This window comes from Ziziphus jujuba, chromosome 2 (assembly GCF_031755915.1).
Source record: "Ziziphus jujuba cultivar Dongzao chromosome 2, ASM3175591v1".
Classification (NCBI taxonomy): domain Eukaryota; kingdom Viridiplantae; phylum Streptophyta; class Magnoliopsida; order Rosales; family Rhamnaceae; genus Ziziphus; species Ziziphus jujuba.
The window spans coordinates 11,588,783-11,613,003 of record NC_083380.1 but is presented as its reverse complement, the minus strand read 5'-3'; the positions used below and the strand labels follow the sequence as shown (position 1 = coordinate 11,613,003).

The following is a 24,221-nucleotide window of genomic DNA, read 5'->3' as shown; positions in this document are numbered from 1 at the left end:
GCATTAGTCATGAAGCTGAATGGATGGCAACTTGTGCAAGTACAATAAATACAAGCCCTTCCTTATTTAATAAGAGACAGGCCTTCTATATGAAATTTAAACCTTAAAAACCAAAAAAAACAAAGGTACTAGCCATGTGCTGGTTTAAGAAGGGCCCACCAGGCAACCTTCAACATATCATTACAGAAAATAATATTTTAAAGAAAATAAGGAAGAGTAGCTCAAGTTTTAAAAGCTCAAAATGTTTTATTTTGCGCAATTTCCATTTTGAAAGCTTTTTCTTGTATCTCTACAAAGCTTATAGTAACTAGGACCATTTCCTTGACAATGGTAACCTTTTTAATTTGCTGGTTCATATCTGCACACGCAGTCGTATATGTTTCCTTTTATCAGTTTTTCTGCCAACCTTTGATTCTTCACCATTGCAAGCTGCCAAACAAATTCTTGATGTTATATGGTGGGGGTGGGGAAGAGAGAGAGAGAGAGAGAGAGAGAGAGAGAGAGAGAGACTTTCAAAAGAGTTTTGTCTTACCTTCAAAGCGTCACATTTAAACTTAGCATTGAAGTTGGTATGTAAAGCTCTACCCATTCCTTCCAAGATAATCTGCAAGGCACAATTTCCACTATTTGATTATAGATTTGTACTCTCGTTTTATATCTTTTTGATTTTTTACATATTTTGTGCTACAGAAAAGGGGACCAACAAAGAAACATAACAATATTTTTAATTGTTAAAAAGTTGGATATTCTTGAATTTCTTTGCTATTTTAATGTATGCTCAATGAGGAATACGAGAAATGGAGAACAAGCATCATACCAAATCTGCCTCCTTTGCAGCAGCAGCTAACTCAGAGCTGACTTGCCTTAAATCAATGCAAGGACTCCCACACCCATTTTCAACGACCATCAATGGAACAGAAGATGAATTTTCTCTGGAACCGTCTATGTTACTGACCATTGCATCCACGAGTAAGCCTCCAGCTTCAGCAGCTCTGCGAAGAATGTCGCAGTGCTGTACACAAGAATAATCAGTTTCTTTGTTTTGATTAATTAAAAGGATATTTCAAAACATCATATTCAGATTGTAAAGGAAGTAAGAGAACCATTCAGAGTATATGGTGCAGGAAGTTTGTCTCTCTATACTAAATCCTAAACTGAACTAATTCCAGGTTTACACTGGATTCATCTCGGACTTTACCAATTGAACTAATTCAATCACTAGACATTTAAAAATACCTTCTTTATGGTGGAAATACTTCCTTTTGATCTTCTGATACCATTTGCAAATACTCAATCTCTTGTAATAAGCATGTAGTAGTGCAGAAGCAGAAGGAAGGGAAAAAAAAAAAAAAAAAAACAGCTGACTTATATGAAATAAGGGAACTCATATGGGTTGTTATAATTTTCTACCAAGAGGACTCTGTGATGTATCCTTGTAAGGTTTTTAAGATGGAAGCTAACCGATAGAAGCAAAAGATGTACAATTAGAATTAGTTGATGCATACAGAACCAACCTTAGCTGCTTCAGCTACAATGTCGGGAAGCTCCATAGCAGTTACATCATTTAGAGCAGGAAGGGAGTTTGCAACCAAAACAACCTACATGACAAATTCATTACACAATTTATAAATAAGCACAGGAACAGCTACTGCCAAAGAAATATGTCAAGGCTTTGGCAGCAGTAGGCCAAAATGTAGTTGACTACAATTTTGTCCATGTTGATTTTAAAAGTACAAAACATAACAGCTTTCTGTCAGAATCTTGATTGTTAGGTCACACCATCCCATTGTTAATTATTATAACATTGGAAAACTGGGATAGGAGCTCAACTATCATCTCCAACTTAAAAGCTTCATTTGCCACTAGAGAGGACAAACTTACCTCGGTTCCACGCCGTAGGAGTTCCCGTGCTAAGGGAAGCATCCCCAGAACAATATCAGCACCAGTGTTATCGACAAAAAGTAATGCTCTTTTATGTTGAGAAGGTTTCTTGTCCCCGGACCCCAACATTCTCTCTTTAAACACATCAAAGTCATCCACCTAACAACAGAAAGAAGAGCTATTTTTAAAATCTTATCCAACAATTAATTTGGAGGAAAAGCATAAACAATTGTTAAGCTCCACATACTCTCCAAGGTCTTTGCATTTTATTTCGACTCATTCTATAAATTTCAATTATTGTTCCCTTATGATATAGATCCACACAGGCTCGGGATCCCCAGTCAAAAATGTTTGCAGCAAGAACACCTTCAATGAGCATAAGTAGTCTTGTCTCCTGCAAATTAAAGATAGATTCAAGTTATTAGAACAGTGGCTTAAAAAGTCAGGTGAGGCGGCTTAAGTGTGGTGAACGGGCTAAATTAAGAGGAGGAGAGGGGGGGGGGGGGGGGGGGGGAGTGGCGAATTCCTTTCCTACCTTCAAATAAATTTTTCACAGAAAAGTGAAAAATGAGTTAAGTAAAATGTGAACTTACATGGCTTATTGATAATTTTCCACACTACTAAACCATAGGAAGGAACAGAAGGGTAAAGTTATCTTAACCTACCTCACTCATACTATCAAGATCCATCAAGAGGTCGGGTAAAACAGCAAGTGATGCCTCATTCTCTCTGTTTACAGCCAAAGTGATTTATTTTAGTGAATTGGTGGGAGGAGATTAAACCAAAAGAGGTAAAAGATGTCTCAATGACCAATATATAGTCACACATATATTTGCTTTCAAATAGCATTTCTTACAAATACTTTACACAGTTTATGCTACCTATAAGAGTAATGTATTTTGCTAAATTAAATTCATAGATGCAAATTTAAGTGGGTGGGGCATAGTTGCTATGATCATAAATCTGTATTTCCAGAATAGAACTAATTTATTGTAAAACACATGTGAAGTAATTTTAATATAAAATGCTCCAAAACTCCATATATTAGAAGGTATTTTATATTTGTAAATGATACTTTCTATATGTAACTACAATTCACTAGTGTACAGACAAGAAGGATTCTTAGCGTTACTGAAAAATTGAAATATCTAATAAATGTTAAATTGAGTTCATAAATAGCCAAGTGATAATTTCAGGGAATAAAAAGCACGTACAAAGCATTTTCCAAAGTGGTTACTTCTACAAATATACATAGGAATGGTAAGCTAACAACTGCAATTGTTAAGGGTTCCACTTGAATTGTGCATATCTTTCCTGTATTAAGCATATATGCTGTCATTTTGTACTCAAATAACTAAACTGTTTCTACCAAGAATATGTAAATTGACTGTGGTAGTATGGAACTTATACCCAAATATAGTTAAGATTCTGTCAGAAAGTAGATTTTGCAAATAAGTTACATGCTGTAGTGAAAAAGGATGAGAATAAAACTACAACCATATATAATTTACCTCTGTTTTATACTTCTATATGCATCAACAAACTGGAACTCCCTCAAGCATTCTTCTCTCAGTTCCAATAGATTGGCCAATCCTAACTTTCCATATGCAGCAGGTTCTTCCATTAACCTATACAATGAGTTAAGAGAAAGGTCAATTAATGGAAAACTGGATATATAAATTTCTTTTTGGAAAGATGAAAGTAGTTGGCTTTCAACAAACTTTAAAACTAACAGATGACTGAACAAGGATCTTGATTTCATGGATTGGAACATTCTGTTTAGTGTGAGGTGCTGACTTGTTTGGAAATGGAGGTCTAGAAGGATTTTTGAAGAAAGTTTTAATTATCCTAATGCCTTTAGTGGATATAAAGACTTATGCTAGTAATGTGGAGATGGTTCGAATGTCTGTTATCAATAACAGGAAAGATCTTTGTTGGGTTTTCTAGGCATCCTCCTCTTCATCATTGGGTTAAGCTTAATACTGATGGTAGTTCAAGGAGAAAATCTTCTGGAGCAGGTGGTGTTATTCGTGATAGTCAAGGAAAATGGTTACTGTTTTTTTTTTGGTTAATCTGGGCAAATCTAATTTTATTTTGGCAGAATTATGGGGATTACTTCATGGATTGAAGCTGGCTTGGAAGCTTGGAATGAGGAAGATCAACGTGGAATTGGATAAAAAATCGTGGTCGATTGGATTTGTGAAGGCAAACATCCAAAGCATCCTTCGTGGAGGGGTGTAAGGAATTTTCTAAAAGGAATGGAAGATTACTATTAATCATGCTTACAGAAAAGGTAATGATTAGCTGACTTCCTTGCTAGTTAAATTGTTTAGGTGTTCATGTTTTTAAAAAGGTTCCCAATGGGGCTGAAGAGATTTTGTTTGCTGATTGTATAGGGACTTATTCCCTTCGTGAAGTGGCCATGTGGTTTCTCTTTTCTGGGGCTTTAGCCTCCATTGTTTACCCAAAAAAGAACTTCAGAAATTTGCATTTCAGCAGCAAATAAACAGAAAAAGTATTTCAATCAAAGTAGAGAAATAAACCATAACCAGATTAATATGAGGCACTGATTCATACATTTTAGACTCCAATAAATCTATCACAAGTTATAATCTCTCAAAGAGTAAAATACCGTGCCAAGTGTGCAGAAAATGCACGAGCAAAAGCATCACCCCTTCTTTTAGCATCATCAGTTCCACCTTCACTTGCCACTGCCTACCATAATACAAATTAATGTCTTAAAATCATATGTCGGCTATTGAACAGCTCCAATCTGGTTTTCTATTAACTAAACAAATAAGAATAACCAAGGAAGAAATTACAGGCACAAAGAGTATGCAGTAACACTGAGGAGGTAGCACCAGATTAGCAGAACCAAAGACATCAAGGGCCTTGCCCTTCAAATCATCACTAGTCTCAAACTTATTTTTAAACATTTTTACACATAACTAAAGCATCATATGGATTCCTAGAAAATGCTGAGAAAGAAAAACACAGTAGGAAGAAACATCAATGAGCAAAGGCAAGTCCATATTTATATTCGTTTTTACATTCAAAAGCATTGGTGGGGAAAGACAAAGCAGATGCTACAGTTCAAAAGGATACAAGAGAAGGACTATGGAACAATTTGTAAAGAATAATTCTACAAAGTTAACGCTCTAACACTAAATCAACAGGTCTTTCTCTTTACTCTCTTGCAGAATATTTTGGATAGTCTAAAAAAAGCTGGCTTCATCCACAGGGTAGAATTACCAATAGTTGTTTGGGAAAATCTTAAAAACTTTCATAAGAATATCCATGCTTACCTTATCAACGAGGTCAGGAAGATGGTCAGACAGCACAGTGAACCAATAGCTACACCATGATTACATAACCAATATAAGCTAAAGAGAAATAAGTTTTAAAATTTTCATTTGGACATAATAATTATTCCACCACTTCTGAAGTGAAGATGAAACCTAAGAGACTTCTGAATAAGCAGTGTTGTCTCTAGTAATGTACTTACTCCAACTCACTGTGATCCGCAAGATCAATGGTGTTAGGCTCATACCTGTAGGCATCTAAGTTAGTAGACATGTTAGAAAAGATAATTAATTAAAGGTAATTAATAGCGTGTTATGAATAATAAAATTAGCATGATAAGTGAATTTATTAACAGTGGTAGCTGCCCAACTGAACAAACATTTATTCACACAAGATTAACAGCTGCACATGACAACTCCAGATTGTAACTTAACTTACGTTTTTGGGTCTCTCAACAATGGAAATACTTCCAGAGTTGGTACTAGGTGGAGGACTCCAACATTTAAAGCACTTGCATCAGAACGTAGAGTGCCTCCTTTGGATGAAGGAACTTCAAAGCCTCCAAGTCCAGTTGTTCCAGGTGGAGCCATTGGCACTGGAGCAATAATTTCATTTCCCTTCCGCACAAACTTCTCCATCCATGAAATCTGCATTTTAGGTTTTAAATCATAAACCTCATGAGATCTGATGGCATACACAAAATTGCATTAAAAAATTCATACAGAGACAAGGCTTTTACTATTAAACAGAAAAAACCATCAGAAGAAAAAATAATAATAAATAAATAAAATAAAATAATTCACATAGGGTTGTATTAACATGGGTTTTTCTATCCTTCATTATTCTGAGTTCAAGTAAGAGCTTCATGGAAATTTAAACAGGGAGGCTATGCGTGAAGAGGAACACCAAAATATATTGTAGATGAAGAACAGATTAGGCTTACCAGTAACTAAGGAATTTCACACATATGTACCCATCAATCCCAAAAGGGTTCATTTTGATAGTTGTTAATACAAGCATAGAATGATACACCCTTTTGCCAATCCTGACACAATTATATTGTCCAATTTAAGCGGTTCTCTCATCTATAAACTTAAAATTCTTTAACTTTATGACAATGTATTAAAAAGTCAAACTTGAGTGAATATATGCCTGTCTAGTGCTTCAAGAATCAGATCCTTCTACATGGCTGAAATCTTATGGTTTAGATTAAAAAAGTGTTTCCATGGAATCATTCAAATGGAGTTACTTTTTTTTAAACTTTTGTTTGATAAAAATAATGTGGAACCTTCTGATGACAAATTGGGTGACAGCTATGTCCACAATAAGCAATTTAGCATCAGTTTCATGAGTAAAATTTTTTAACAAAGAGCAAAATACTTAGCCCACATTCATCAATGATAAAAGTCGGCAGCTTTAACTTAAGTGTTGCCAAGTCAGACAGTACTAACCTTCTCATTCAAATTGCCAAGTGGAGGACCATGAATCTTTCCTCCTGTATATGGTGCACCCATCGGGAATCTTTCAACTAAATGATGAACCATCAAATCATCAAGGCCATGCTTTTCATAACTCATAAATGCACCCAAAGCTCCAAGAAACCCTTCATGACGCAAGAACATTGCTTGTGCCTCTCCCTTTGACCTAACAATAAATGGAGCATTTTGAAATATCAAAACAAGATGGTAAAATGAAGAAACATAATTTTTGAGATGAATTGACCAAGACAATAGAGAGAGAATCAGCTAGGAAGGAATAAACATGGATGAGCCAAGTAATTGGCTCCAGTTTAAGAGGTAGAGACAAGGATCCTATTTTTAATCTTGGCAATGTGATACTTACCAGAAATGAACTGCAAAGGAGATTGTGTCCATGGTATAAGCATGACCCCTTATGAAAAATCCTCCAAAAAATATTCGTTTGATACCAAATCTTAATGCATTTAAATAAGATATCTGCACAACAGAACAGTACAATCAGATGTAACACAAGACAGCATCTACTGAATTGTTTGATTGGTTTTCGGACAGGAATATGCCACAAAATGAAGGGAGGAAGTTGAGTGAACAAACAATTAAAACATGGCAGACGTACTAAAGGCACATGAAACTAAAAAGAAAAAGACTAGACTAATTCAGAGAGATTGCTCATTCACCTGTCGGGCACTCCAAATGACTGTCTGATCAGGTTTTCAGCAGTATCAGAGTAACTAAAAAACTTAAAGCATATTCAAGTGAAGGGAAAATTATGACTCCTACACTCTGTTGAATCAGATCCCCAAACTGTGCTATGTTGACTAATTACACACACACAGAGCTTTTCACCTAAGGTATAGACAAGGTATTACATTTGACGCTTCAAAGTATTTTGCTAGGTAGCTAATGTAAAACATATCAACTGTGCTTTGAGCCAGTAAAAACTTGTAAACATCATCAAGTGATAACCTTGAATATACCTCAAGGAAAATTATTTAAAAAAAAAAAAAAAAAAAGGCTATGATTCACAAAGAATCACCAGACAAGTGATAAATATATATAGATATATATATATATATTCATATCATGTATTTGGATAAGCTACTTCATATATCTTATTGAATCATTTTGTGGAAATTAAAATGAATAAACTTGTACTTTTGCAACTCACCTGACCAATATTATATGAAATCATTCGTAAGAGAGAGAGGGAAATATCTTCAGGTCTGTAGTCTTCAAGCTCCTTATTTTCTGATATAGCTTTTCCAAAACTAGAAGCAATGGTTGATGCAGAGAGACCAATCTATCGTATGATCAAGGTCAGGCAAAACTTAAATGTATAACACAAAAATGTCAGGACTAATTAACGGTTTCAAAGTGTTCTCTCTAAAAGCATGCATGTTACATGACCCAGCAATGATAAAAAAAAAAAAAAAAAAACAAATAAAAAAAACAAAAAAAACAAAATTTAGGGATACCTTTGAGTAATCCATTCCCCCATAAATGTCCCCAACAAGCATGTCTATGGTCCTATTATCTCCCCGTTGACTCAGCTCTAACAACTCGTCAAAACTGGAACAAGAAAAATAAATATAAGATCTTGACACTAATTCCACAGTGATAAGAAGATTAAAAAAATAATAATAATAAAGAAATAAATAAAATTATCAATTCACAGATCAAAAGATAACCTTTTGCACTTCGTTAGCAGCCTTCCCAAGCCCCAGTAAGTACCACCACCAACATTTGTCCCACTAACTCGCTGAAATTTCCCATCTCCATCAACCTATACCAACTCAAAATAGTCATAACCAAAAAACCTATCAACAAATCCAAGTTGATAACCAATGAAAGACATGGGAAAAAGGGATAATGGCACTGTACCTTAATCATACTAACACCAGATCCAATATTAACAAGAAGATATGGAAACAAATCATTTTGGTCAATCTGAAAGAACTCTTTCTGTCCCTCCATGTGCGTGAAAGCTTCATGACGAATTGCCTACTACAATCACGGTAGAATATCAAATAAATTTATTCAGTGTGCAAACCATCTAAACCACAGATAGACATATGCTAATATAAGAAATGCAATTTATCAAGCTTCCACCTTTAGCAAAAAATTTGCTCCTGCAACAAGGCAATCCATTTCATCCTCTTTGTCAAGACTCACACCAAGCCTTTCTTTGAAGAGGTCTGCAAACTTGTATGCCCCACCACCTGTGGCCTTCTCACAAGCATAAAGTTGTTTGAAGTGTTAGACATGTACAACATAAATGCAAAAGGAAAATGCCAGATTACTTAGCCCCAAGTTAAAAATAGTCGCCATCATGACTTAGGAACAGTTACAATTTTTGAATAACCTTCAAATCATATTCATAACATTGGTAGCTTGAAACAATTCAAATAATGGTGAAGTATTCAAAATAAAATACCAAAACTGTTGGACAAAACCAATGGGTCATAAGCTCCAGGAAGGCATTATAACAATGGTTTTCATACTAAGTGCAAATGGATATCAAGTGCATTAAATCATATTGCTATGGTTAATGATTCCACTTTTCCTAGCTGAACAATTAGGCTATACTCTGTTTGGGTCAACAAGAGAATAATCCTTTTTTTTTTTTTTTTCTTTTGTTAGTTTACTTATTTTAATCTCACAGAACCAGTCTATAATGCAGTAGTTTAGCTCAACAGAGTTTCAAAAGGATGGGCTGAAGGTATAATCTGATTACCATAAAAATAACAATAAATAAGCACTGCAATCTACTTCATAAGATAATCCAACAACAAATTTAAAGAAATGGTCATGGATAAAAAGTCAACCTTAATTATAGCATTTTCGTTAGCTGGAGACTCAGGATGCCAACGTGAATCCAGTCCTATCCACAAGTTAACCAGAATATTAAAAGGGGGGAAAAGAAAGTAAGAAAGGCAGAACATAAACAATAAACTGATGCAATGTAAGGATTAAAACAGCGAGTTGGTCTGTTGCAATCTGCTAAGTCTAGATCTATAAATACATACACAAGCACAAACATAAAAGGATATAGTCATGAAAATACCAGCACGATGAAGCTGCTTGGACGAAATAAAATCTAAACACTCATTGAGCTTGTTTGTCTCAAACTTCACAAAATGAAGTCTCCCTCCAAGAATAGGATAGCTTCTCCTGTTACCATTGGAAACCCCTAACCTCTCCTTGACAATCTTCTTCCTCTTATCATTAACTGAATGATCCTCGTGTCTTGAAAAATAAACCAATTTGATAAGAGATCCTGCAAAGATTATCAATTTTAAGTTATTTTTAAGAGACTCTAAGAGTGCTTTTCACATTTCGTTTCAATAGGAATTCAGAAATATGAGAGTTCACCACAGAGAGAGGGAGTGTAATCAGCAGCAGGAGACATGTTATTGAAATACAAACAGCGGTTACTTTTTCTTCAACTAATTGAAAACAAGAAGAAAGCTGAAATGATAGGTAATTAACATAATACTGCATGCAATCTCACCATCAGTGACCTTAAGGATACTTTAACCAAAGGAAAAACAGACAGCTAATAGAGCAGCACTAATAAGAAAATCGAAGTTTAAGTTTTTCTTGATAGATATTGCATTACCTACACCTTGTTTCTCATCTAAAATTCCTGTATTTCTTCCTTCAAAATCATCTGACCAGAAGTGTAAAAATAGAACTTCATGGCAGAAAACAATTAACGGTAACCAAATCAAATTGTTCACTCTTCTTCTAAAAAACAGGGGTTCCCCAACACCCCTAAACAAATGAATAGCATTATTATTATTATTATTATGTGAATATGAATAGGATAGCATTGAATTTAAAAAGCTAATAAACAGAAGAACACCCAAAAAAGAATGCAATGATAATCCTAATCCCTACCCACCAAAACTGAAAGATATGACATATAATCCATAAAAAAAGAAAAATGCATGCCTAAAAAACAAAAGTGAACCAAACATACCCCCAATGTCCAGAGCTAGATGTGAAATGTCATCAGACTGATTAGGCAACAGGATAGTAGGATTTCTCTCCTCAAAATTCCCCTGAATAGCAGCTTTGCTGAGGTCAAGCTGTGGCCTAGAACCAGAACGGTGAATAGGATTTCCGGTGGGATGGGCCATATCTCTCTCACCACACTGACCACCACCACCACTTTGACCTTCCTCTCTGCCAATGACCACCACTTTGTCTATATGCTCCTTGTTGTTGTTGTTGTCTATCTCAGTTTCTTCTTCTTTCTTCTCTTTTATATCGTTAATTCCAAGAACTACTGGGTCTTCACTTAGACTAGCCATTAATCCCAAAATCCTCTGGACCCCTACCTCACTCACACGCTGCTTCCTAACCCACCCAGCAACTGTTATGGTAGGCCTCGTGTATGGTATCTTGTCCTGTACTCAATACCATTGAAAAAATAATAATTATTATTATTATAATAAAAAAGAACTTAGGATTTTTTCTATTTTTTTTTTTTTTAAAAAAAGAGAATTTAGTGAACAAGGGTTATGGAGAAAATCAACAATTGGAAAGAAAAACAATAATATATAATATATAAACTATATCATCATTGACTTCTAAGCTACGAAGAAAAATACCCAAGTTAACAAATTCAAATTCCTTTTATTTTTTATTTTTTATTTTTTTTAAATTGGGGAAACGTGATGAGAACAAATTGATCACATATCTCGAAAAGCACGAAAAATAATTAAGACCCAAGTGAAAACGGATTACGTTAAAAGCTAAAGTTGCCGGAATTCCATGCATCTAGACCACAAATGGACCAACAGCTTTACGTCGGAAGATCACACAGACAAACATATATATCCCCCCCCAGATTTTATTTTAAAAAAACAAAAAAAAGACATTTTAATGATTAAAAAATGTAAGATGTGAGAATGGCTCAGGTAAGAAAAAACAACTGATTGATTAAATTTAAATTTTAAACTTATTATGAAACTCTGAAATTAAAAAAATAAATAAAGAAAAAAGAGTATATAAATGGGAAGAACAAAAAGTACAGACCTTGGAACAGCTTCGAAAATTCGAAGCAAAAGACAACTACTAGTACGTTACGAGGACGCCTTTTGCTTCACACATGTAAATTTGAGAGGCAGCCACTACCAGAGTTTTATGGTGACTCAGCTTGGTCTTTCCTACTCTTTCATGGAGTTCCAGTTCAGTCGGTTCCCTACTCGCGTCCCAACTGCGTGAACTTCACGCTTCTCTCAATTGGCGCCGCCTCTGACTTGCACTGGTCCATATAGCCCATACAAATCCCCATGGTGTATAAGATTATCTCAGTCAAAGGTCAAAACAGCCTCTTTTCTTCTTTTTTCTTTTTTTACTTTTTATTTTTATAATTATGTTTTATACTTCTCTTTTCATTTTTTTTTTTTTCCCACCCAAAATTTACGTGATTTTTATCCGTCTGGGATACATGTCATGATCTAACATGCTTTCAAAGATTGGTTTCACTTGTACACCATAAAATGATTTTGTCCAAAGAAAAAAACTTCAAGCAGTATTATAATAGAAAAAAAAAAAAGTATGATTATTTTTTATTATTTTCTATTTAACAAAGATTTTTCAAACAAATTTACTGCAAAAGAAAACGTTTTTCCAAAAAATATAAGATAACTTTTTACCTTTTGATGTCTATATTCTTCATCAAAATTATATGAAATTTTTATGTACTACCATAATACTAAACTCTTACACACTCATAAAGAATATTCATCTTCGCACCTTTGGTATCATGGCTCGGGTCCTAAATTTAACATTTGTAATGGTCTTTTCAAGAAAAAAAGTACTATTCCTTCTCTATAAAAGTATGCAATATAAACATATAAGTATTATAGAACAAATTGTTAAAGTGTATAGCTTATAAAATTCAAAATAATCAAACAAGGATAATTCTAGCAATAGGAAAAATATTCTGCGCTCGTGAACCGTAGCGTGTTCATGTTCAACCGCTATACCCTTATTTAAAGATTCTTCATCATGTTCAATACGCCATTTTATTGATTCCAAACCATCAATTCCTCCCAAGTCCTGCATAAGGTGGTGCATCATACATTTTTTTTTTTTTTTTTTTTTTGGCTTCTGGTTGCAACTGTTTCTAAAGGGAAAATATATGAACCGTTCTGCAATTGCATCAAGCAAAACTGACATGAAGTTATAGACAGAGATCTTTCAGAAACGCAGCAAAGAAACGTTTCAAACACTCGGTATCTAATTTACATATCTATAAAAGCTTCTGGCTTTTTATCCCCAGAATAATCTTTTACATCCAAGAAAGAGTGTACTCGGAAACTATTACAACATGGTACAACCTGTGTTATTCAATAGTAGTACTAGATAAGAAAGAAGTCGGAAAACTGAAAACCTAACACAAGAAATTTTGATCATCATTATCTCCATATGGGAAACAATCAAACATTGCCAGCTTTCTCAGTGGGTGCTGCCTCTGCACCTGCTGCTGGCTTCACTCGTTTAGCTTCATAATCTTTGACAGCTGCCTTGATAGCATCCTCAGCAAGCATGCTGCAGTGCAGCTTCACTGGAGGGAGTGAGAGATGTTTTGCGATCTCCCTGCAATAAATAGGGATACAGAGTCAAGAGCAGAAAAACCCTGAAAATATATCAAGGGACATTTTGTCTCCAGCTTCGATGAAAATTATTGGATACTTCATAATGTGAAATTACAAACCATATTTGGAGTGAAAAAAAATATATATATAAAGTGGTTGTCTAAGCATGTTAGTTAGAGGCAGAACATAATGCCTTCTCTTAATAGTTAAAATTGGCACTAAAAATGGTCATACGTCCCACCCCCCACATGCATAAGCAAAGAATGTTAGCCTACAAAAAGTAATTGCATATCTTTTTATCTTTGCATATCAAGCATATTTATTTCATTCAACGTCAGTAATGAACTAATAAAACAATCATCATAAAGTAGAAAAGCCAAAAATGCACATAATTGAATAGCCAGAAAAACATACACAGAGAAATCTAATAGAACTTACGAGTTTTTTATGGTTACAACTTCCTCCATTTGTCTGCCCTTCACCCATTCAGTAGCTGAAAGAGAAGAAAAAACACCACAGATTAGACAAAACATGACAATGCAGCTTATATCAATTAGCAGCTTCTTATCTACATTGAAACAGAACTTTTGAATATCAAAACTTATTAACCATTCAGTAACAGCCACATAAGACAGCAAAGGATACACTTATAAGACAATTACACGAGTGTTTTGGTTTGATTCTATTGTGTACAAGGGTAAAGGGACAATCATCAAGCCAACCGCCAATGATGCATGTTGCCAACCTAGTGACACTGAGTCTAAATTGTCATCACAAGATATCTGTCTAAATTTCAACTGAGTGACAGCATCCAGACAGCATCCTACCCTTTATGGACTGCTACTGTATCATGACAATGTTCCTAAATATCGTCACCAGGTCTGGCAGGTCAGATACTCATTTATAACCAGCTTAACCAAACCTGATTATTCAAAACAAATAGTTTATCCCCAACCATGGACGTATGCTCATGACATAAGTTTAACAGCATTTAGTGTAATTATCTAAACCTTCCTCAAAATTTATGATGCCCCTAAACTAAATTAAATCAGAAAAGCAAACCGAGACATCGGAAACGTTTTTAGGTATTTAGTCCTGTCCATTCTGGATAGGAAAGCAAGATATTTAGCTTTCTTCCTTTGACCAGTGGATATAGGACTCTTCTCGTATTTAGTCCTTTCTTAATATCCTATCAGTTGTTCTGAATTGCTAGCATATTAGGACAACACCTCAATATCCGTCGAATTCAATCAGCAGTCGAATAAATCGGTGGTTGAATTACAAATTCTTAAACGCTTCAAATTTCTAATTCAAGCTCAACATCAACTTAATTGCTATTTTAATCCAACCAAAATCAATTGCAACAATATCTTGAAATCCAGCAACATAATATATAAATATATATATATATATAGTCTATCGCAAAAACAAATTTTATTATTTTCTCAATTTCTCTAAGCACAATAAATTTTGGAAAAAATAATAATAATAATAACCCAGCAAGAAAAAATAAAACTTTGCATATAATTTCCACAAATTTTGGAACAAATTAAAAAGCAACAGGGAAAAAAGAAAAAAAAAAAAAAAAAAAAAACACACTAACCCACAGACGAAGACGCAATTGCCGACCCACATCCGAAGGTCTTGAAACAAGCATCAACGATCTTCCCGGTCTGATCATCGACCTTTATCTGCAGCTTCATGACGTCACCACAGGCAGGTGCACCAACTAGGCCCGTACCCACCGTCGGATCATTCTTATCGAAAGATCCAACATTCCGGGGATTGTTGTAGTGGTCGACGACCCTCTCGTGGTACTGACGTGGCAGGAAGAGCTGAACGGCCGGTGACTGAACCTCCCGTGACGCCGATATCCCTTGGAGCAGCCTCTTGGAAACGTGCCTCAGCATTTTGGGAATCACTCGGGTCTTTCTCGATTTGCCAGAGAGAATGGAATAGGTAAAGAAGAAATAGGAATTGGGGATATTAATTTTAGGATTTTCAGATTTGGGGATATTTGTTCAAAAATAAAAAACAAAGATTTGGGGATATGGCGGTTTAAGGGACACGTGGATGGTGCAGATGTTTCTGGATTTTGAGTCCCGTTTTGCCTACGCTGCTTTCTCTCAGCTCAGGTAGTCTACAATTTTGATTCACAATTGCTATAAATAAATAAATAAATAAATAAAAACCCTTTTTTCCCAATTTACTGGAAATGGATAATTCTGGTTCTCTCCGGTTTCACATTCTACGGTTCGTTCGGTTATAGTCCTCTTATTAGGCCATTATTAATGAATTCGTTTGTTGGGTTTACTGAGACCAATTATAAGCCCAATCAAATCAAACAAACTATTTTTGTGGGGCGTTGTGGCTTTTTGTTGTTTTCTTGGGCCTTGAATAAGGAGTTTTATTGCAATTTTTTTTTCCTTTTTAAATTTTTATTATTTTTAATGAGTTGGTTTTTGGGTTTTTTTTTTTCCATTGAAAACATTAACACCAAATTCAAAATTATTTAAAATTATGTTGGTCTTTTATTTTTTAGTTTTCATTTTTTGAAATGTCTAATAAACTCTAATTATTATTAATTAATATTAATAATATTTAAAATAAATAAATTGTAGACAATTAAGTAAAAAACCCAAAAACTAAAACCATCCTGTTGCCAACACACACAATTATTCTTGTGTGGATATTATTCAATTATTTTACTATATTTAATTTTGAAACAATCAAATTTAACTTTACCTTCAGAATAATTTTATTTTCAGATACATGACCATTTATTCTTTTTTTTTTTTTTAACGTTCCAAAATCCTTCTAATTAACTTTGCACTTGCACGATAGGAAAAAAAAAAAAAAAACAACAAACAGGAAAAAGAACTAGTAGTGTTATCTTTGGCATGGCCTTTGTTTGATCAATATGTGACGACAATAAAACTTTTATCTTTTCTCAGTTTGATTTGAAAGGCTTTGTTTTGCATTATTATAAGAAAAGGTGGCAAGATAGATCATCAATCCCTGATTGCAAAGTTTTCAATCAATTTTATACCTTGTTTAGTTGACCCTATTTCTATACTTTTCACTTCTTACCAGCTACATGACACTTTTACCAACTCCAATGTGAACTAGAAGCAAAAATAAAATAAAATAATAATACAAATAAAAAATAAAAAAATAAAAAAATAAAAAAAAACTCCAATGTGAACTACTTTAAACAGACATTGCAATTTTTCATCTTCTAGTAGCTGTGAGATGCTTTAAAGGTCAGTGAGGAAAAGAAAATGGAGAAAAAATCAATGCCAGAATCCTTTGCATAATCTTATTACAATTATTTATTGGTAAATATAATCTTATTACTGTTGGACTTTTTGTTCTTCAATACATTAATTGAGGAATTATCTTTCTCTTTGTCAATTGTTTCTTTCCTAGGTTAATTATAAGCTCCAAATAAAATAAATTGCATTTTGATATTTTTTATTTTTTATTTTTAATTTTTTGACTCAGTAATTTAGGTTATTAATTTTTCAATTTGTTACAATTTAGATACTTTTAACTTTTAATCAACAAGGTTTAATAAACATCTTCCACAATTAATATTAAATTATATCAAATTTTGAATATTAAAATTAGTTTTTATCATTTTCAAATTTGATACAGTATCAATTAAATGACTTGTTTTAATTTCTTTTGATTTAATATTTTTTTTAATTTGAAAATTGATATAGTTTAATATCAATTATATAAGACGATGAAACAGATTGAAAAATTAAAGTTTAAATTGCTGAATAAAAATATTAAAAGTCCAAATGGTAAGATTCTAAAAAATAAAAGTATTAAAATGCAATTAATCTTATAGGATAAATAAACTTCAACAAATTAGAAAAAAAAAATAAAATTGCCTACTTACTAACTAATTCATAAAAATGATGAACAAGAACTTGTTTAGATTAAAATTTTTCAAAGGGAGGAGATTATAATAATTTTGCTGGTTGTCAGAGTTTGCTAGAATTAATGTATCAAATATTACCCCCAAAAAAAAAAAAAACAATTAATGGATCAAAAGTACCATATGACATATATTTGACACTCTTTAAAGAACAATTTTATCTTATAAGAAAAAAATTTCGACCCCTTTTGGTAAAAAAAAAAAAAAAATTATGTTTTTAAAACATAAAAATAAAAAATAAAAACTTGTTTTAGTAGATCAATCAAACAAGCTCGAACTCTTTCCTTGACAATTTATTCTACTTGAATTGCTTGTGAACTTCTTCTTCTTCTTTTTTTTTTTCAATAGAATTGCTTGTGATAAAAAGAATTGCCTGTGAACTAATTAAACGTACTTGGTGCTAGCTAGCAGCTACTACAATTTTATACTATTTACTTTTGGTAAAAAAAAAAAATAATAATAATAATATTCTGGAAGTAATAAAAATGCAAAGAAAAATCACATCCACAAAAACCCTTTTAACTTTTTCTGATATATTTTCTACGAATTATTTCTCACCTCATTTAGAAAGATATATTGATGTAGCATGACTATGGTACATATCACATAACATATTCAATGAAAAGACAGCGACAACGATAACACATTTTTATTCATAAAAAAAAAAAAAGAAATGATAACACGTTTTTTGCAGTATGGCTTTGGAAAAAGAATTGAACATTTTTTGGTTCTTTTCTTTTTACATCCTCTCTATCTCATTAAAGAGAAACATGTCTCAGTTCTCTTTTATAATGGGAGGTATGGTGTATAGATATACATAGCTAAGAGGAAAAAGAAACAAAGAGAATATATATTATTGATTGCCAATGAATTGAATTTTAACTATTGTAGTGAAAAGCATAAAAGTCTGGTAGTGTGAATTATTATTATGAAGGTCTACTTCCCTTTCACTTCAATCCTCAAAAGGGACAAAACAAGATGCCCAAATTGCTCTGTCAACATCTTTAGGATGGTCTACTAATCTTTCATATCTTTCTTCAGCCTTCCTTTTCCTTTTCTTTGAATTTGCACCTCCACCTCCAATTTTTGCTTTTTGCTTTCCATTGAAGCACTTGAATCTCAAATGCCTTGCATTGAACCAAAATTGTAAAATAAGGCAGAGAGACACCTTCACCATATCCTCTGCCCTTTCTTACCCCAAAAAAGGAAAAGATAGATTCCAAAGTGCTCAATTACATTTTCAGCATTACTAGTACGTAGCCTTGATTCTTGAACCTGGTTGCCATGGCTAAGAGAGTGACTGCAAAATATATATTGCTTAGCTTTATTTTATTTTATTTTTTTCTTTGTCCCTTTTAGCCTCTGTTGTATCTGTATAGGTACTTTAAAATTGACCTTCAAATAGTTCCTGAGCACTGATGGGCTAGTCCTACTAGGATACAACTGGAACAGAACCAATCTAAATGCTCAATGAGGCAATTTTTCAAACAGAAGACAGACAAACCATGGGAAAGTTAATGATGATCTTGTTCTTTTTGGCTAATTTCTGTTATCTGTCTAGGTGTTGAAATTTGACCCATGAATGGTTGAGTCGTCAACACTAATTTTATAGCAACTAGAGCTCTAAAACATGTTAGTTTTTTTTCAATTCTAAGAGATTAAACAGATAGGAAGAATACCCATTTATGTGTATCAAACCAATTCTGATATTTCAATTATACTATAGCAGAGTGGAAATTTCCCATGAATGATTGAGCCGTCATTGTAGCAGGGTGGAAATTCTCAGCAACAATGCCTCTTCTTGGGTTAGCTGTTTATAATTTTTTTTTTTTTATATTTGAGATTCAGTGGGAGTTGGTAAAAACTGATGAGATATATATAACAGCAAATACAGTAAAAAAACTTTTATCATGTTGATTCAGACAGAAGCAATATATAATTTCCCTATTATTTATCAATTTCATGTCCATATTTTTTCAGAAGAAGCGCATGCTGCAGCTTTTTGAATCTGATTCTGAGAGTAACCTTTGTTTTGGTCTGAGAGAAGTAATTGAGTAATTTTATTTGAGGAACTGTACCATGATCTGTAAAATTTTTTCTTACAATTCAAATATTCAATTCAACAAATACAAACAAATAAATATATATCAGTTTGAAGATAACTTTTTCTACAGCAAATATGTTTTTATCTAATATTATTTTTGATAGTATTAGTGAACAAGGTTGTAGCTTTTTAAAAGACCAAGATAAGGTGTGGTCTTGTTTATAGACCTAAAACAAGTACCTAACCTCTTTGACGATGCTTGATATATATATATATATATATATATAAATTTATATACATATTGAAGGTGTGATCTCTATATTTTTTTGTTCTCTCACCCTCCATTTCATTTGTTGTTGTTCCTTTATGGGTCATTATCTTTTGCTTACCTTAAAAAAGAGGATGATGATGAAGAGGATAATGACAGGGGGATTCCTTCTTCCCATGATCCAAAAACTTTGAACTTTGCAGATACCACCAATCACAGTAGTTGCATAAAGGAGGATTACAGCCAACCATTTTGGTACATGATAATTCTATTTATAGTACCATATGTAGTAAAGTTGGCAAGCACTATCTTTTGAAGCAAATATATATATAGTCTTGCTCCAATCAGTATAGTCTAATTAGATAATTATCTTTATATATATATATATATATATATATTATCAATATTATAAATATGTTCTTATTATATTCACTCATATGATGCAATTAGGAACACAAGTTAAGTTGTTCCACAGTCTAAAGATTTGCACTAATACAAGTATTAGGATCCACACTAATGGTTATTTTTAATAACCTTGTTTATATGATGGGTTATTCAGTTGATAATTATGTCTCTAAGCTCCATTTAGAATTGATTTTGGAGCTCCAAAACATGTTATCCAAAAATCTAAAGCTACTTTAAATGTTTGGTAAAATTTAAAAATTCTGTTTTTACAAGAATTTATATTCTCTAATAACCGTTTTTCAGAAACATAAAAATTAACTTTTAAAATTCTGATTTTATCTTCTTTAACTATCCATGATTAAAATACCAATTTTAACCCATAATGAAAAGTTAATATTATATTTGTCCTATATCTATTGATATCCTCTTGAACAACTTTATAATCAACATTTTTTTTTCTTCATTTTTTCCCATATACTATTTTTTTTAGATCAACATTTACTGTAATTGTGATAAAAAAAATTATATTAAATATTCAATAATATATGTTATAATGATAAAAATATAATACTACAAATAAAGAGATGATAATAAATAATATACTCTTCAATCATTATATATCATAAGAGCAATCAAATACTATTATTAACTAAATAATTAAATATTGATTTTGAATCATACAATAGTTTACCAAAACTTAATCGATTATTTATAGATTTTCTTATAAATCTTAGAATGATTTTGTATTCAAACAAAACTACTTTTAAAAGAATAAAAATAAAAAGTAAAAAATAAAAAAATAAAAAAGCTTTTGATAGTGTTTGGAAAAAAATGAAAGGAATCTATTTTTTCTTTTGCAAATCTTATAGTTTGTTGGTTCATATCAAATTCACTTGGTGTCAATAAGTGATTCTATGAGAAAGTGAAGTTTCCTAGTATTTGGGTACATTTTTGGAAGAGAAAAAAAAAGAAGGAAAAATGTTGGCTCATAAGTAATCAATTTCAACATTGAAAAACAAATTGTTTCTTTGGGATAATCCAATTGGCAATAATCACAAATAATAGCTTATATACTTTGGGTTCAACAATTGTGCCTTTGAACTTTGCTAAAAAAGATTGTGTGCAATCCCATCTTGACATCGTAGAATAATTAATTTCCTTCCAAACTTTACTACGGACCAAATGAATTAAAACCCACTTCCTTAACATAATTAAATCCTACAAATCATTTCCATGTGGAGACTTAATTTATTTATTAAAAAAAACTTTTTTAACATAATTTCAAAAAAATAAACCTAAAATAAGAATATTAAACATTTCTCTTATATTTATGGCGTGTGCTTGATTAGGTTTAAAATAATGAAAATAATAGCTGTTATTTGACTTGGTAAGAGAAAATGTGCGAAGATCTTGTAATTGTGTTTTTCGACGTTGAGATTGTTTTCCCATCTACTAAATTAAAATTGTTTCGGTTTTAAACAATAATTTTGCATTTAAATTAGGAAAATGTGGTTGTTTTCAATATGTGGCCAAATATAAACACTCTTTATCTTATTCGTTTGGCTAAAATTAAAATATTATGTATCCCTGCGGATATTGCAATCCTTTTGCACTATATATATATATATATAATTTTCTTTTTTTTGGTAAATATTCCTTTTCCTTCTCCATTCTCTCTCTCTCTCTCTCTCTCTCTCTCTCTCTATATATATATATATATATATACATACATGTATCATATTATACTTTCATACATATAATGCATGATAAAAACATTTCTAAGTTGTATAGTTTTTTTTTTTTTAATTTACATTTTTTTAGTTTTGATATTATTTTATTTGAGCCCTTTTTAAAAAAAAAATCACAAATTATCTCCCTTTAGTTGTTTAAATTATTAAAAAAGATTAATTTATCCCTTTTTGTCAATTTTTACATAGTTTTTACATTTAAAAATTAATATTTTATAATATTATTCAATCTTAAAATATAGATTTTTAAATTTTTTTATTTCTTAATTAATAAAATTAATTTTTAAAAATAGATAAAAACTGATAAATAAATCTATTTTGATATATATATATATATATATATATAATTGAAAAATAAATAAATTATAATATTTTAAAAATATAAAATTTAAATAAAATAACAATGAAAATAAAAAATTAGAAATAAAATTTGCCATATTTTTTTTTTTTGGCCTTTTCTGTTTGGTACAGTTGGAGTACTAAAAGAAAACGACAAAAAGTCTCTTGATCTTTATAAGAGATCAAGAATAGATGGAATAAAATTGTAACGCATCAAAAAATAAAATAAAATAAAATATTTCATGGCTGCAAATCAGACACGATAGCAGTAATTCTTGACTTTTAATTAAAAGCAAATGCATGCTTGGGTCATATTCATATAGTTTTGCCAACTAATTAAATATTTATATGTATTATATTGCATATAATTACACTACTTTATACTGAATACTTGACTTCGATTTTTTTTTTTTTTTTTTTGGTTGGTAAAATATGCTTGACTTCTAATTGGTCATTTACCTTTATATTTTATTGAAACCCAAGTGTCCAAATCAACATATATTTATATAGTATAAATTTCCAATATAATTCATTCATTTTCAACTTTGGGAGTTTATTTCTCAACTCATCAAAGATGGAAATTACAAATTTTCTATTGTCCACAAGCAAATATCTCCGCAATAATTTATATTTTTTTTTGGCTGAATATCTCTGCAATCTTTCACTGTCACAGAGACAGGCCACGCAAACTTAGACAGAGAAGCTACATATAATTTTGTATTACAATTGGTGATTCTTCAAAAAATTTTTTTTTTTTCTTGGGTTTTTCCATGTATAATCCCAACCAACTCCCTGTTCAATCTTATTAACTGTTTTTTCTTTCATAAATACAAATGTAGTGTCGAGAAAAACCTTGGAAAAAATTACGGATTGGAATGTTTTGTCTCTTTGTTCAGTTTACATTTATATTCTATCAATGATATATAATGTCTCACTCTTTTAAAAAACTGTAGCAAAACCAGGGATAGAATATCCCGATACGAAAAATATCTGTCTTTTATTCCAAATGAAAATTATTTTTTTACCTTTTTTTTTTTGTTTTTTGGACATATTGTTAAATTAGAAAATTGATATTTAAACTTAAATATTTTAAATTTTTTGGACATATTATTTTTTTATTTTTTTATTTTTTGTGATCACTTGGTGTTAAATCAAACTAGATGAAAAAAAAAAAAAAAAAAAGGAAAATGGCTTTTGCCATTCCATTGTTATTTTCTAAACTTATAACAATATGTATCTTCTCTTTCACTTTCTCTCTCTCTCTCTATCTCTTCACTTCTTTTATCATTTTTATTTTTATATGAAACCCATCAAAATTTTGCAAATTAAAGCCAATCATTTTTTTATGAGAAAAACCGAAGCAAAATAGGACGCCAACACAAAATAATATTTGATATTGCAGCCTCTTCAAACAATGTACGGAATCGTCTATTTTTTCTTGGAACTTTATCGTACAAAATTATAAGATAATTTGTATTCCCCAATATATAAAGAATATTCAATCTGGAACTCCTGAAAAGGAGTAGATGATATTGTTTTGATCAGTGAGAATAAAATAACTACGGAGAAAAATTATTATTATTCGAAATTTTAAGATGAAGTTAATATTATTTTTAAAACTCGAAAAATCAAATTATTTTTAAATCAAATATTAGGAAAGGTGGATAAAATTAATTCAAATATGTATATATCTTTTGTATATAATAGGTCACATGACTCATCTTACATGGTGGCTACATAGGGTTGAATCAACAAATTATAGATAATAATATTGATTTACAACATTTATTTTCATTTTTAAGATCAAATACATTTTGTCCTAGTGAATTATTATATTTTTTTACTTTACTATTTAAACTTTAAAAGGTATTACATTACCATCAGATTTTTTTTTTTTTTTTTTGGGTCACCTTAGTGCAACTCTTCGGTTTTTTTCAAATAAATTTGGCAAAATTAGACCATAAACATTAGTTAAAAATAAAATAAGAAAAATAAAATTGTTTTTCAATAGAGTTACATTAATTGTGTATGATCAATTTCATAAAATTCATCTATCAAAATGACATAATTAGATTCAAGTGATAAAAAATAGCCATAGTAATGTGACATTTATTTAAATCTTAGATGATAAAGTGTAAAAGGTGTAATAATAGAGTTGGATAAATTATATTTAACATTAATTTTTAATACTAAAAAGT

At 31.5% G+C, this 24,221-nt stretch overlaps 2 protein-coding genes across 7 annotated transcripts; both read right to left on the bottom strand.

The window, feature by feature from the left end:
* Nucleotides 1-47: 47 nt before the first annotated feature.
* On the bottom strand, nucleotides 48-11,906 carry LOC107418361 (pantothenate kinase 2). Of its 6 annotated transcripts, none has more exons than XM_016027044.4 (23): nucleotides 11,706-11,906; nucleotides 10,645-11,074; nucleotides 9,727-9,939; nucleotides 9,488-9,543; nucleotides 8,772-8,888; nucleotides 8,544-8,663; nucleotides 8,351-8,445; nucleotides 8,138-8,231; nucleotides 7,831-7,962; nucleotides 7,027-7,139; nucleotides 6,636-6,828; nucleotides 5,623-5,831; nucleotides 5,387-5,431; nucleotides 5,187-5,235; nucleotides 4,514-4,596; nucleotides 3,393-3,509; nucleotides 2,547-2,610; nucleotides 2,129-2,275; nucleotides 1,882-2,040; nucleotides 1,515-1,598; nucleotides 818-1,012; nucleotides 533-604; nucleotides 48-429 (listed from the first exon to the last, which is right to left on the bottom strand). In XM_016027044.4, exons 2-23 carry the CDS (start codon nucleotides 10,976-10,978, stop codon nucleotides 340-342), a joined length of 2,781 nt encoding a protein of 926 aa, XP_015882530.1. In that variant the 5' UTR covers nucleotides 10,979-11,074; nucleotides 11,706-11,906; the 3' UTR covers nucleotides 48-339. The 6 variants fall into 6 exon arrangements, 5 of the variants coding, with proteins under 5 accessions (XP_015882530.1, XP_048329078.1, XP_060670339.1 ...); XM_048473121.2 differs by lacking the exon at nucleotides 11,706-11,906 and adding an exon at nucleotides 11,415-11,570; XM_060814356.1 differs by lacking the exons at nucleotides 48-429; nucleotides 533-604; nucleotides 818-1,012; ... (3 more) ...; nucleotides 2,547-2,610; nucleotides 11,706-11,906 and adding exons at nucleotides 3,132-3,195; nucleotides 11,415-11,597.
* A 985-nt stretch (nucleotides 11,907-12,891) lies between these two features.
* On the bottom strand, nucleotides 12,892-15,340 carry LOC125422296 (iron-sulfur cluster assembly protein 1). Its single transcript, XM_048473151.2, has 3 exons — nucleotides 14,877-15,340; nucleotides 13,712-13,766; nucleotides 12,892-13,274 (listed from the first exon to the last, which is right to left on the bottom strand). The coding sequence occupies exons 1-3, from the start codon at nucleotides 15,181-15,183 to the stop codon at nucleotides 13,115-13,117; spliced, it is 522 nt and encodes a 173-aa protein (XP_048329108.1). The 5' UTR covers nucleotides 15,184-15,340; the 3' UTR covers nucleotides 12,892-13,114.
* Between the last annotated feature and the right edge of the window lie 8,881 nt (nucleotides 15,341-24,221).

Excerpts from the sequence above, each read along its gene's own strand:
- LOC107418361 (XM_048473121.2), bottom strand. The coding sequence starts at position 11,447 with ATGCATGGAATTCCGGCAACTTTAGCTTTTAAC. Across the intron at positions 8,232-8,350 it reads CTGCTAACGAAGTGCAAAAG|TTTTGACGAGTTGTTAGAGC; the intron begins GTTATCTTTTGA and ends TTCTTGTTCCAG. Across the intron at positions 5,832-6,635 it reads TTGGCAATTTGAATGAGAAG|ATTTCATGGATGGAGAAGTT; the intron begins GTTAGTACTGTC and ends CCTAAAATGCAG.
- LOC125422296 (XM_048473151.2), bottom strand. The coding sequence starts at position 15,183 with ATGCTGAGGCACGTTTCCAAGAGGCTGCTCCAAGGGATATCGGCGTCA. Across the intron at positions 13,767-14,876 it reads AATTGCGTCTTCGTCTGTGG|CTACTGAATGGGTGAAGGGC; the intron begins GTTAGTGTGTTT and ends CTTCTCTTTCAG. Across the intron at positions 13,275-13,711 it reads GTTGTAACCATAAAAAACTC|GGAGATCGCAAAACATCTCT; the intron begins GTAAGTTCTATT and ends TATTTATTGCAG.